At 46.3% G+C, this 13,728-nt stretch overlaps 1 protein-coding gene across 10 annotated transcripts in view; it reads right to left on the bottom strand.

Moving 5' to 3' along the window:
* The window catches only part of TP53BP1 (tumor protein p53 binding protein 1), a 108,026-nt gene that overhangs the window by 29,808 nt on the left and 64,490 nt on the right, over nt 1–13,728 (bottom strand). For all 10 annotated transcript variants that reach the window (XM_063448950.1, XM_063448948.1, XM_063448946.1 and 7 more), the window contains 3 exons: nt 7,126–7,221; nt 4,899–5,376; nt 1,946–2,098 (listed from right to left, as the gene is read on the bottom strand). In XM_063448950.1, the coding sequence (XP_063305020.1) occupies nt 1,946–2,098; nt 4,899–5,376; nt 7,126–7,221 (727 nt within the window). The remainder of the gene's footprint in view (nt 1–1,945; nt 2,099–4,898; nt 5,377–7,125; nt 7,222–13,728) is intronic.

The following is a 13,728-nucleotide window of genomic DNA, read 5'->3' as shown; positions in this document are numbered from 1 at the left end:
ACATATAAAAGCAAGAAAGACAGGTCCCCCAGCCTTCCTTCTTGCTTTTATATGAACTTTCATTTATTAAAAATAATTTTCGGAGCGTTTTTATATTAAAAACTTACCTCCGTTCCAGCGCCGAGCTCCCAGCCATGCCGCGCCCCCTTTTTCGTCAAAATGACGAAATCGCGGGGCCCAATAGGACGCTTCGCGCTGCACCAATCGCGTTCATAGAGCGGCATTGACAGCCGCCCTATGAAGAAACTCAGCGCTTTACCGCACATGTGCGCGGAATGCGCGTTCGCGAGCTGAGCTGTCTGACAGCTCAGCTCGCTTTCTAAAACTAACAATAAGGGGGGGGGGGGGGAGACCTACTGTCCCCCCCGGCCTCCACCCCTGAGCCGGTGGGTGGGGGCCCTAAAACTAACAATAAGGGGGGGGACCTTCTGCCCCCCCCCCCGGCCCCCACCCCTGAGCGGTGGGTGGGGGCCCTAAAACTAACAATAAGGGGGGAACCTATTGTCCCCCCCGGCCCCCACCCCTGAGCGGTGGGTGGGGGCCCTAAATACAAAGGGGGGGGGGACCCTAGTTAACCCCCCCCCCCCAAAAAAAATAATTATCTCCCTACCTACCCCCCTCACCCTAAAAATAATGAGGGGGGGACCTTTAACTAAAAACCTGTAAAAAAAAAAAAAAAAAAAAAAAAGGAGATAAAAACAGCTTCCATCCAATCACAGTGCTCTGTGTCATTTTACACAGCATGGGAAAGTTCTTTTGAATTTTCCCACGCTGTGCAAAATGACAGAGCACTGTGATTGGATGGATTTCAAGCGCTCTTTTTTTTTTTTTATTGCGTCGGTTATTATGGCTTTTTATTTGGCCTTTTTTGGGGCTGAAGAAAGAAGATTTTAGAAGAAAGAAAACATCGAATGGTAAGTTGTTTTTATTTCTTTTTTTTTTTTTTTTCCCCCACAGGTTTTTAGTTAAAGGTCCCCCCCTCATTATTTTTAGGGTGAGGGGGGTAGGTAGGGAGATAATAATTTTTTTTGGGGGGGGGGGGACCCCCTTATTTTTATTTTCGGGCCCCCAACCGCCGCACAGGGGTGGGGGCCGGGGGGGAACAGTAGGTCCACCCCTTATTTTTAATTTTAGGGCCCCCACCCACCGCCCAGGGGTGGGGTGGGGGAAGGAGAATAGGTCCCCCCCACCCCCCCTTTCAACCACTATTGTGGCCAGAAAGAGTCCCTGTGGGTTCGGTATTCAGCTGAAGCCACTCCCACAGCAGTGCGGACAGCCTCAGCACACAAAGCGCGTTCACAGTGCATTGTGTGCCGATAGCCCGTCTGAAGTATTCACCCATGCATGAATACGTCAGACGTGAGGTCTTTTTAGGGCCTCTAAACTCGGAAGTCCCTCTGGTGGCCGTCTGATTGACTGCAACAAGAGGTGTTCCAAGCTTCCAATGTAAACACTGCATTTTCTCAGAAAATACAGTGCTTAGAAGAAAAAGGCTGCAGGGAGCTGTAGCACTCACCTGAACAACCTCATTAAGCTGAAGTTGTTCATGTGACTATAGTGTCCCTTTAATCATAGTCTTACTCATATCCCACATAATGCAAGCAATGAGGCAATTTTAGGTCTTCAAACCATCATTGACTGGATCTTTTTAGCCTAATAAGATAAAGTCTGTATTTTTACACCTCCTAGTGTACTGTAAAGCGCTTACAATTTGGATTTGAATCTTTAAAAAAAAAAAAAAAGATTCAGAATCACTCACGCAGAATCTTTGTGATTCTAGAGATGTGTGGGTTTTTTTTTAATCATCTTTATTTTGGAATTTTTTAGAAATGTGTTTTTAATGGATGTTGACTTTTCCCCTTTTATTGTGGTAGAATAAGATTTATAACACAATTTTCTAAATTTAATTATTTGTTTGAGATTTTAAAATCAGAAGTACACTAACCTCCACTACCTTTCGCTCCACCTCTGCTCCATCCATGTAATAAACATCTGTAATAACTCTTGTGACAACAGTACGGACTTCACGGATTGTGCGCACATGGCGTTGGAGATGGCGTGCTGGCATTGGATGATTTAATTCAAAGTCCTCCTCTTCCTACAGTAGAAAAAAAAAAACAGTTAAATATACACATATAAAATACACTTAAACCAATATCACAATTTAGCTGAATTTATATATATATATATATATATATATATATATATATATATATATATATATATATATTAGAATATATTTATATTTTTGTGGAGTTTTTCTTATCCACAGGTGAAACGCTATTGCAACAACACATTTATTTTTAATCTATTCTCAGCTCTGCTGTACCCCTTTTGCAAAAAACCAACCGCTTTTGCCTACAAACAGATTAAGAAATCACCACTAATTTACTAGCCAACATTTACCGTATATATTAGAGTATAAGTCAACCCGAATATAAGTTGAGACCCCTAATTTTACCCCCCAAAACTGGGAAAACTTATTGACTCGAGTATAAGACTAGGGTGGGAAATGCAGAAGCTACGGGTAAATTTAAATAAAATGATATCCCCAAAAAATTATATTAATTGAATATTTATTTACAGTGTGTATATAATGAATGCAGTGGGTGTGTATAAATGCAGTGTGTGTGTATGGACGTTGGCACACCCTAATCCCCGCGGCACGCCTATGTATTGAGACTGGCATGGGAGATCTCAGGATCTCCCCTGTCGGCTCATGCAGAGCCGGCGCTATCCGAAGGCCGGCTCTGCTCTCAGCCTCCCTCCCCACCGACAGGGAGGGAAGCAGGAGAGGACCCGGGGAGCTCTTGCCAGAAGCTCCCCTGGGTTCCTGTCGCAAGATCTGAGTATTGCCGTGGCAACGGTCAGATCTCGCAAGAGTGAACTCTAGCCCCGCAGGCTAGAGTTCACTCTCCACTGGACCACCAGGGAGAGCAGCTGCAGAAATGATCCCCCCCCCCCCTCCCAGGCATATTGTAAGAAGGGAGGGGGGATATTAAAGGACCACTCTAGGCACCCAGACCACTTCAGCTTAATGAAGTGGTCTGGGTGCCAGGTCCAGCTAGGGTTAACCCATTTTTTTATAAACATAGCAGTTTCAGAGAAACTGCTATGTTTATTAATGGGCTAAGCCTTCCCCCAAATCCTCTAGTGGATGTCTCATTGACAGCCGCTAGAGGCGCTTGCGTGATTCTCACTGTGAAAATCAATGTAAATGCTTTCCTATGCGACCGGCTGAATGCGCGCACAGCTCTTGCCGCGCGTGCGCATTCAGCCGACGGGGCGGAACGGAGGAGGATCAGAGGCAGAGAGCTCCCCGCCCAGCGCTGGAAAACGTTTTACCACTTTTCCCCTTTCCAGAGCCGGGCGGGAGGGGGACCCTGAGGGTGGGGGCACCCTCAGGGCACTATAGTGCCAGGAAAACGAGTGTTTTCCTGGCACTAGAGTGGTCCTTTAAGTAATCTGCCCCACCTCCACTGGACCACCAGGGAAAGCAGCAGCAGCAGCAGCAGCAAGGTCCCCCCTCCCTACATAAGGTAAGAGAAGGGAGATATTTACTAAACGGCCCCCACACCATACACACAATTCCCCAAACATACAGCACACAAACAGCACCCTCCCACATACAGCAGTATATGTGTGTATGTGTATATATGTATATACGTGGCGTGTGTTTGTGCTTTAGGGTGCACACCCTTATACAATAGGCTGCACACGCCTATGAGTGTGTATGAATGCAGTGTTTGCGTGTGTGATGCAGAGTGTGTTTGCGTGTGTGATGCAGAGTGTGTTTGCGTGTGTGATGCAGAGTGTGTTTGCGTGTGTGATGCAGAGTGTGTTTGCGTGTGTGATGCAGAGTGTGTTTGCGTGTGTGATGCAGAGTGTGTTTGCGTGTGTGATGCAGAGTGTGTTTGCGTGTGTGATGCAGAGTGTGTTTGCGTGTGTGATGCAGAGTGTGTTTGCGTGTGTGATGCAGAGTGTGTTTGCGTGTGTGATGCAGAGTGTGTTTGCGTGTGTGATGCAGAGTGTGTTTGCGTGTGTGATGCAGAGTGTGTTTGCGTGTGTGATGCAGAGTGTGTTTGCGTGTGTGATGCAGAGTGTGTTTGCGTGTGTGATGCAGAGTGTGTTTGCGTGTGTGATGCAGAGTGTGTTTGCGTGTGTGATGCAGAGTGTGTTTGCGTGTGTGATGCAGAGTGTGTTTGCGTGTGTGATGCAGAGTGTGTTTGCGTGTGTGATACAAAGCCTTGGTGGGGGGGTGGGCATTATTTTTTTAAATTAGTATTTTAATATTATTTTTTTTTGTTAGTTATATTATTTTTTTATATATATTAATATTTTATCATTATTTATATATTTATTTTTTATTCGTCCCCCCTCCCTGCTTGTTAGCTGGCCAGGGAGGGGGGCTCTAATTCCCTGGTGGTCCAGTGGATGGGCTGTGTAGGAGGGGGCTGGCAGGAAGCGTTTACTTACCTTTCCTGCAGCTACAGTCAGCTCCCTTCTCACTCCTCCGGTCCGGTCAGCTCCCACTGTAAGTCTCGCGGCCACGCGGAGAGTTGCCACAACGCTCTGACCCTGCGGCTCTCGCAAGACTTGCAGTGGGGAGCTGACCGGACCGGAGGGGAGAGAAGGGAGCTGCAGGAAAGGTAAGTAACCGCTCTCTGCCAGCCTCCAACAGGACCGCCGGGCTTGTAATGAGCGCGGCGGTCCTTGTCTGTATTATGGCAATGTAAATTGAGTATAAGTCAGAAAATTTGCTGAAAAACTCGACTTATACGGTATTTAAAATATTCTATATGAATCGTCAAGTCAATGAAAAGTATTTGTATGTTTGCAATTAACAGACTAAGTTGGTAAAAAAAAAAAAAAAAAAATATCCACAGACCATGACCTACCTGGCTGTGAACGGATTCCGTGTCATCTCCTTGTTTTGATTTCTCATGGTCCTTCTCAGTCGGCTTGTTGGCATCTTTCAGGTTTCTTCGTCTAGCATCACTTCCAGTTTTCTCAAAACGTAGGCTGGACATCATGTCGGTCTGGGTAGATGATGACACGACAGATGATGTAGGTTTTACATCACTAACCGTCTGAACTTCTTTATCTCTATGACCTGGTGATGTGCACTCCTCATTTGATTGTTGCTTAGATGATTTTGTATCAACAACTTCAAGCTGGTTGCTCTCTTTTGCTTGAACATGAAAGTCTCTTTCCTCCTGGGAGGCTTCTGTTTCCATGACATCCATGTCCTGATCACAGGAGAGCTCTTGAATTGACTCTTCTGGCTTGTTTTGGAAACCTATGCTCTGATCACATGTTTCACCTACAGACACAGGTTCATTCTTTTCTGAATTTGGAAACTGGAATACATTTCCTCTGTCAAGAACAAAAGACGTGAATGCAGAATTTATTCATAAAGTCCATATACAATAAACAAGATGTTCTTAAAGGGGAACTGTCACTTTTATGGAATGTATACATCTGAACTAGCATTTGATGTTTGAACATTGAAAATCACTTACAACCTGCATTAAATATTTATTACTGATTTAGCAAATTACACTTTAGTTTAGACAAGGCAATGCCAGTGCACATGAGACTAATTAAAAAGGGACACATCTCATTGAAGTGGTCTAGGTGCAGTGTCCCTGGTTAAGTCACCACCTAGTGGTTGTGTTCCTAACACACCACTAGATGTGCTTCTTGGTCTCTAACGGAGTTTTACTTTATGAAACAATGTTGAAGGTCATCACACCTTGCACAAAAAACACCCAAAGTCTTCAAATGCCCTATATAAAAACACTGATTCAATGCTTTCCTATTGGGAAGCTGCGGGCTCTGCAAGAGCAGAGCATTAGTTTCCACCATCTATGTGATGTCGCAGGAGGAGGAGTTCTAGTCTGTGCAGACTGCACTGGAATTAAGGTAAGCAAAAGAGGGTTTTAAGCCATTTACTTGTTTGGATGGTGGAGTTAACATGGATGTACCAGTTGCAGGGTAAAGGGGTGTGGATGTCTACATTTATTAAAGGAACACTATAGGGTCAGGAACACAAACCTGTATTCCTGACCCTATAGTGTTAACACCCCCCCCCCCCTCCTCCCACCCACTGCCCTGGCCAATCAGCACCTCCTCATAGAAATTAATTGAATCAATAAATTTTCCTCTATGATGAAAGTTCAGTGTCTGCATGCAGAGGGTGGAGACACTGAATGTTGTGATGCCCCAGGAAACACCTCTTGTAGCCATCTGAGGAGTGGACAGTAAAGTTGTCACTAGGCTATAACATAAACACTGCGTTTTCTCTGAAAAGACAGTGTTTACTGCAAAAAGCTTGAAGGGAATGATTCTACTCACCAGAACAAATGCGATGAGCTGTATTTGTTCTAGTGACTATAGTGTCCCTTTATTTTATATTTTTTTTTAACATATTTGTATTATTTAGTTATAAGTTAACATAGTAATAAAAATCATGGGAAGTTACAGTTGCTCTATAAACCCTGGGCCATGACACAAAACTAAGACCACATATTTTCAGCAGAAGCATCATACTTGTCAGGCCCCTCTGGAGGGCCCACAATACATTGTTTACAGCAGCAGCAATACTTTCCCCAGTGCAATGTACATCTCTTTGACACAGAGTAAGAGTATAATGAATGTGTTTTGCAGAAATTATATATTGTGCTACAGTCAAAGAATAGTTCCCCAAGCTAATTTGCCATTTTAGGGGAGGGCTGCCTACTAATTCCATGAACATAATTTGAGTATAAAATATATTATATAATAAGAAATAAAACACGTAAGCAATGCTGAGTAAACATCTCCGTTTTATTGTGCATTTACCAAGAAATACTTAGAATGACCATTTAAGCACCTATTTCTGTTCAAAGCACCTTAGCAGAACTGGAGTACCCTGCTCACACTCCCGATGCAGAGTGACTTATAAAAGCAGTAAAAATAAGTAAATGCATTTGTGCACCTACAAGCTGCAAGCTGTAACAGGTAAAAATATGTTGACCACAAAGCATCGGAGAACTAAAACACATCACATTTAGACGTTTCCATTTACTCGTCTATGGATAATATTTATCTGGCACATACAAGATAACCACAAACAATATTTACCTGATGGGTGTAGTAGGCATATTTTCACCTCTGGTTTCTTCTTCTTCCCGTCGAACTTCACATACACGTACAAAAACAGATGGAGACTGTTCTGCACTGCAATTCAACAAACAATGATTACGGTTTTACAGAAAACCATTCTATGACGCTTCGATAACAAACACACATACATTATATATGTCCAACGCTCAATAAAAACTGTACATCAGTAGTGTGAATTAAAGTGAGAGTAAGCAATTTAGTTAGATGAGCCTTATAACTTGCTGATATTTGAAGCTGCCATTCTTCTATACACATTGCTCAACTGCTCTTTGAAACAGCTGCAGCCACCTCAACAACCAATAGGCGACACCTACAGCATGACTTGATGTCACTTTAAAGACAATAAAAATTCATGTAGATTATACTAGCTGTCATGGTGGCAAAACCGTTTGACAAAAAACATGGCGCCTAGACTGATAACACCATAACTACCACAATGACCGGGAGTGCTGATGGTGTTTAGAATGACCTCTTCGACACTAAAAAAAATAAGAAAATACTTACTTTACATCCACTAATCTACACATTGACATCTATTTTGCTAGCATAGTTCCCCATACTAATTTATACCCTCCAAAATTTGACCTTTCCATCAGCATTATTTGTAGTAGATGGGCTCACTTAAGTAGTAGGCAGGAGAATACAGGAACTACCTCCCGGTGGCGCTTCACATGAGAGAATACATCATCGAAGGTGTCCAAAGTACACAGGCCATGTTAAAGGGTTAAACAGGTCTGCAGACTGAGCAGATTTCCTCAGGGTTATGCACTAAAGTGAGAGCTGAAAAAAAACAAAAGTGAATTTCAAATGTTAAGCCAAAATAGCAGCAATGAAAGCATAGTTGACTTGGAGAATGTTTCCAATTCGGCTATTTTGGCCTTAATGTTGAATTTTCACTTGACTTCCAGACATCTCACTTCAGTGAATAACCCTGAATCTGCAGTGAGTTAGAAAGGAGTGCGTCAACAATGCTCAATGCTCATACACAGCTGAAGCTTGTCATGTACAGGTGACTAAAAGCAACATAACCACTTCAGCTTATTTTAGTGAGTGTTGTCCTAGGAAGCAAACTCATCCTATTTATTCTGTTCCAATTTCTTTATTTTTATCTGAGCTGCCCAACTCCACAATTGGTAGGGACACAGGAATCATCCTAGTTCATTTCACCAGCATTCCCAGAAATAAAATATGGTCTTTAATGCCTCTTTAACTAATCAAGACTAGTAAGTGACTTGAAATGGCATTTACCAAATTAACTAAAAAACAAAAGGTTTTGTGGGTATAAAATGTATAATACCCATCTCAACAGAAACAATCTATAATGTATTACCTTAAGTATTAAGTAGCATTGCTTACACACATAAACACTATAAATGCCACGGGCATTAAGCACTGTGGTTTACATGTATGGTGGCAATGAAATTTACCTGCCATGTAGTCATGGATATAGAGCAGGGGTTAGAAACCTATGGAACGTGTTTCATGCACAGCCCTTGATGTTGCCAGAAATACAGGCGGACAATCCACATATACACACACACGCAGTCTGACATGCAATAACACAAGCAGCCCCCATACGTAGCCCACATTCATAGGCATCAGTTCTTCCAGCAGCATGCCAAGAGACTTCCCAGTCTAGTAGCGGCACGCCAAGAGACTTCCCCGGTCTAGTAGCGGCACGCCAAGAGACTTCCCCGGTCTAGTAGCGGCACGCCAAGAGACTTCCCCGGTCTAGTAGCGGCACGCCAAGAGACTTCCCCGGTCTAGTAGCGGCACGCCAAGAGACTTCCCCGGTCTAGTAGCGGCACGCCAAGAGACTTCCCCGGTCTAGTAGCGGCACGCCAAGAGACTTCCCCGGTCTAGTAGCGGCACGCCAAGAGACTTCCCCGGTCTAGTAGCGGCACGCCAAGAGACTTCCCCGGTCTAGTAGCGGCACGCCAAGAGACTTCCCCGGTCTAGTAGCGGCACGCCAAGAGACTTCCCCGGTCTAGTAGCGGCACGCCAAGAGACTTCCCCGGTCTAGTAGCGGCACGCCAAGAGACTTCCCCGGTCTAGTAGCGGCACGCCAAGAGACTTCCCCGGTCTAGTAGCGGCACGCCAAGAGACTTCCCCGGTCTAGTAGCGGCACGCCAAGAGACTTCCCCGGTCTAGTAGCGGCACGCCAAGAGACTTCCCCGGTCTAGTAGCGGCACGCCAAGAGACTTCCCCGGTCTAGTAGCGGCACGCCAAGAGACTTCCCCGGTCTAGTAGCGGCACGCCAAGAGACTTCCCCGGTCTAGTAGCGGCACGCCAAGAGACTTCCCCGGTCTAGTAGCGGCACGCCAAGAGACTTCCCCGGTCTAGTAGCGGCACGCCAAGAGACTTCCCGGTCTAGTAGCGGCACGCCAAGAGACTTCCAGGTCTAGTAGCGGCACGCCAAGAGACTTCCAGGTCTAGCAGCGGCACGCCAAGAGACTTCCAGGTCTAGTAGCGGCACGCCAAGAGACTTCCAGGTCTAGTAGCGGCACGCCAAGAGACTTCCAGGTCTAGTAGCGGCACGCCAAGAGACTTCCAGGTCTAGTAGCGGCACGCCAAGAGACTTCCAGGTCTAGTAGCGGCACGCCAAGAGACTTCCAGGTCTAGTAGCGGCACGCCAAGAGACTTCCAGGTCTAGTAGCGGCACGCCAAGAGACTTCCAGGTCTAGTAGCGGCACGCCAAGAGACTTCCAGGTCTAGTAGCGGCACGCCAAGAGACTTCCAGGTCTAGTAGCGGCACGCCAAGAGACTTCCAGATCTAGTAGCGGCACGCCAAGAGACTTCCAGATCTAGTAGCGGCACGCCAAGAGACTTCCAGATCTTGTTTTGGCGCATTGCTATTTATAGGCAGCCTACCCGGATATAGAGAATCCTGTGAAGTTTTTTTAATTTTTGGCAGTTGGGCAGTTAGACCGGAAGCTGGGTGGTGACACTGCTGCTGGGGCTGGCCTGTGATTGGCTGAAGGTCACAAGCTGAGAATGGATAAACTGCAACAGCACAAGCGCAATCCTAATAGCCGTTACAGCAGTGATAAGTGGAGCTGATGGATCCCCCTTCATTGGGGGTGAAAGTCATCCTCAGGGTCACGTTCTGAGGAAGTATAGGTTAGTAAATGGTATTAAATAAAAAGGCAGTCAGGTAGGGACGGCAGGGCAGGGGGATACCTAATGTGCATGCGCGGCAATGGCTGAAAGCGCATTAGACCTTCCCATAGAAAAGCATTATTCAATGCTTTTCTATGGGGGAATCTGTTGCTGTAATAATTACCTTTGAGGGTTAACGCCACCTGTAGTGTCTACTAGACATCCACCAGAGGGACTTCAGGGTTGTTAGGAGACCTTGGGGGGTAGGGGGGAGAGAAGAGGAGAGGAGAGGGTGGAAGGAAAGGGACCTGTGGCACTTTAGGGAGCTGTAGTGCCAGTAATACAATATTGTTTTCCTGGCACTATAGTTTCCCTTTAATTTTTTAACACACCCCATTAGTTATTATTATTATTATTATTATTATTATTATTTTTCTTGATTACATTTTATACAATTAAAAAAAAAAAAAAAACACATTCATTACACATTTATAGATTCATAAGCATAGGGACCACACTTAAAGCGGCACTGTCATGCCGAACTTACCTTTCCTCAATCTCTTCCTCTTCTCCCCCTCTCTCAGGATCTGTTATTCTTTTCTTCCTGTCTTCTTTAGTTTTCTTTAAAATCATAAGACAAAGTAGGGACTCTGTCTTATGGAGGATTCCTCCGCTTGACCAGCTCTGACCAGCGGAGGAGCAAAGTGTGCTTCATTTCCGCTGGTCAGAGCAATTTTCCCATGATCCCTAGCTTTCCTCCCAGTTCCCACAATGCTTCCTGTCAGTATTGCCGAACGTCCTGTCACTTAGACAGAACGCCGGCAAAACTGCCGAATTGCATCCTAACAGAATGAGCACTGTTTCTCCATTGGTGTTAGGATGCAATTCGGTACTTTGTTCGGATCGGAATTTCATTCTGATGAATGAAACCCCGATCCTATTCATTGCTGTGGCTGCATCTTGCAGCCGCTTAGTAGATAACTCCCTAATTCCCACGGTATCAGGGAGCTATCTACTAAAAGGCTGAAAGACCTGAATTGGTCTTTCAGCCACATTTACTAACACTAAGTAAAAATGAATAGTAAATAATATGCCCCTACTCGCTATACCGCGAGTAGGGGCATGTCTAGTAAGCAGTGAGCAGCCTGTGGCTGCTCACTGTAAAAAAAAAAAAAAAAAAAAAAAATATTGCCCCCCACCCCTAAACGACGGGTGGGGGCTGTAAAGTAAAATAAGGGAGGGAAACCTATTGTCCCCCCCCCCCCCCCGGCCCCCACCCCTGGGCGTCGGGTGGAGGCCATAACAGTAGTAGGGGGGGGGGGGACCTACTGTCCTACCCCCCCCGGCCCCCACCCCTGGGCGGCGGGTGGGGGCCATAATAGTAGTGGGGGGGGGACCTACTGTCCTCCCCCCCGGCCCCCACCCCTGGCCGGCGGGTGGGGACCATAATGGTAATAAGAGGGGGGGGGGGGGACCTACTGTACCGCGAGTAGGGGCATGTCTAGTAAGCAGTGAGCAGCCTGTGGCTGCTCACTGTAAAAAAAAAAAAAAAAAAAATATTGCCCCCCACCCCTAAACGACGGGTGGGGGCTGTAAAGTAAAATAAGGGAGGGAAACCTATTGTCCCCCCCCCCCCCCCGGCCCCCACCCCTGGGCGTCGGGTGGAGGCCATAACAGTAGTAGGGGGGGGGGGGACCTACTGTCCTACCCCCCCGGCCCCCACCCCTGGGCGGCGGGTGGGGGCCATAATAGTAGTGGGGGGGGGACCTACTGTCCTCCCCCCCGGCCCCCACCCCTGGCCGGCGGGTGGGGACCATAATGGTAATAAGAGGGGGGGGGGACCTACTGTCCTCCCCCCCCCCGGCCCCCACCCCTGGGCGGCGGGTGGGGGCCATCATAGTAATAAGGAGGGGGGGGGGCCCTACTGCCCCCCCCCCCGGCCCCCACCCCTGGGCGGCGGGTGGGGGCACTAAGTAAATTTCCCCCCCCCCATCAAGGTGACTAGGGGTGCCCAAGCCCCTAGTCACCCACCCCCCACCCAAATAAAAAATGCCCCTACCTACCCCCCTCACCCTAAAAAATAGTGAGGGGGGAATAAAATTGCTAACCTGTAAAGTAAAATTAAACTTACCATTCGACGTCTTCTTTTTTTTAAAATCTTCATTTTTCAGCCCCAAAAAAGGCCAAATAAAAAACCATCATAGCCGTCGAACTAAAAATAAAATAAAAAACCCGAGCGCAAAAAAAAAAACCTGGCGAAAAAGAAAAAACCCGAGCGCACATAAAAATAATCCATCTTCACCCATGGAGGGCTCCGCGCAGACTGAGCTCCGCAGGGCGGGGCAAGGCTTATAAAGCCTTGCCCCGCCCTGCAATTAGCCTAAGAACACTCTGATTGGTGGGTTTAAGCCAATCAGAGTGCTCTTTGTAATTTTACAAGCGTGGGAAAATTCCAAAGAACTTTCCCACGCTTGTAAAATGACAAAGAGCACTCTGATTGGCTTAAATCCACCAATCAGAGTGTTCTTAGGCTAATTGCAGGGCGGGGCAAGGCTTTATAAGCCTTGCCCCGCCCTGCGGAGCTCAGTCTGCGCGGAGCCCTCCATGGGTGAAGATGGATTATTTTTTTGTGCGCTCGGGTTTTTTTATTTTATTTTTATAGCCACAGGCTGCTCACTGTTTAGTGGACATGCCCCTACTCGCGGTATAGCGAGTAGGGGCATTGGGGAGATTTTAATCTCCCTTGTGCTATTATGGGGGTCATATTGACCCCCATAGAGTGAGGAGGGGACCTGGGGGGCTTATGAAGTGGTGGGGAGCACTGCTCCCTGCCGCTTCTGTCTTTACATATTGCAAGGAGGGAGCTGCACGCCGGTAGCTCCCTCCTTGTAATAAACCGAACAAACAAACGAACACTGATACACAGTGTTAGTTTGTTAGTCTGATTTTTTCTATTCATTCATTCGTCTGTCTGATGAATGAATGAATAGGTGAAATTCCCGTTCGCATGTCCAGATGTTTCACTGGGCATGTGCGGGAATCTCAGGGCTATCTAGTGTGGGTAGATGACGTGTCCCACAGGGACTTCACCTACCCACACAAAGATGGCGGCGCCCTGAATATAGATCGGGGCAGAAGATAAAGAATAAAAAATAGGTAATGTGGGGGGCATAGGGGCATTTGGGGGTGACTAGGGGGTCGATTGGATGTAGTTGAGGCGGGAGGGGGGTTAAAAAAAAAACGGAATTCGGCATGACAGTGCCGCTTTAAACAGCAAAATAAGTAATATATAAGGGCTTGTACAAAAAAAATAATTATGTAAGCAGGGAAGCAATCAATATCAGGCAATGACCCCTTCGTTAAATAAAAAAAAAAATCCCCTATAAGTGCAAAATGCATGGGTTTCCAATTTATGATAAAAAGAAAACACACACACACATCACAAAAAAACAAAACAAAACA

This window comes from Pelobates fuscus, chromosome 3 (genome assembly GCF_036172605.1).
Source record: "Pelobates fuscus isolate aPelFus1 chromosome 3, aPelFus1.pri, whole genome shotgun sequence".
NCBI lineage: Eukaryota > Metazoa > Chordata > Amphibia > Anura > Pelobatidae > Pelobates > Pelobates fuscus.
This window is presented reverse-complemented; position numbering and strand designations above follow the sequence as displayed.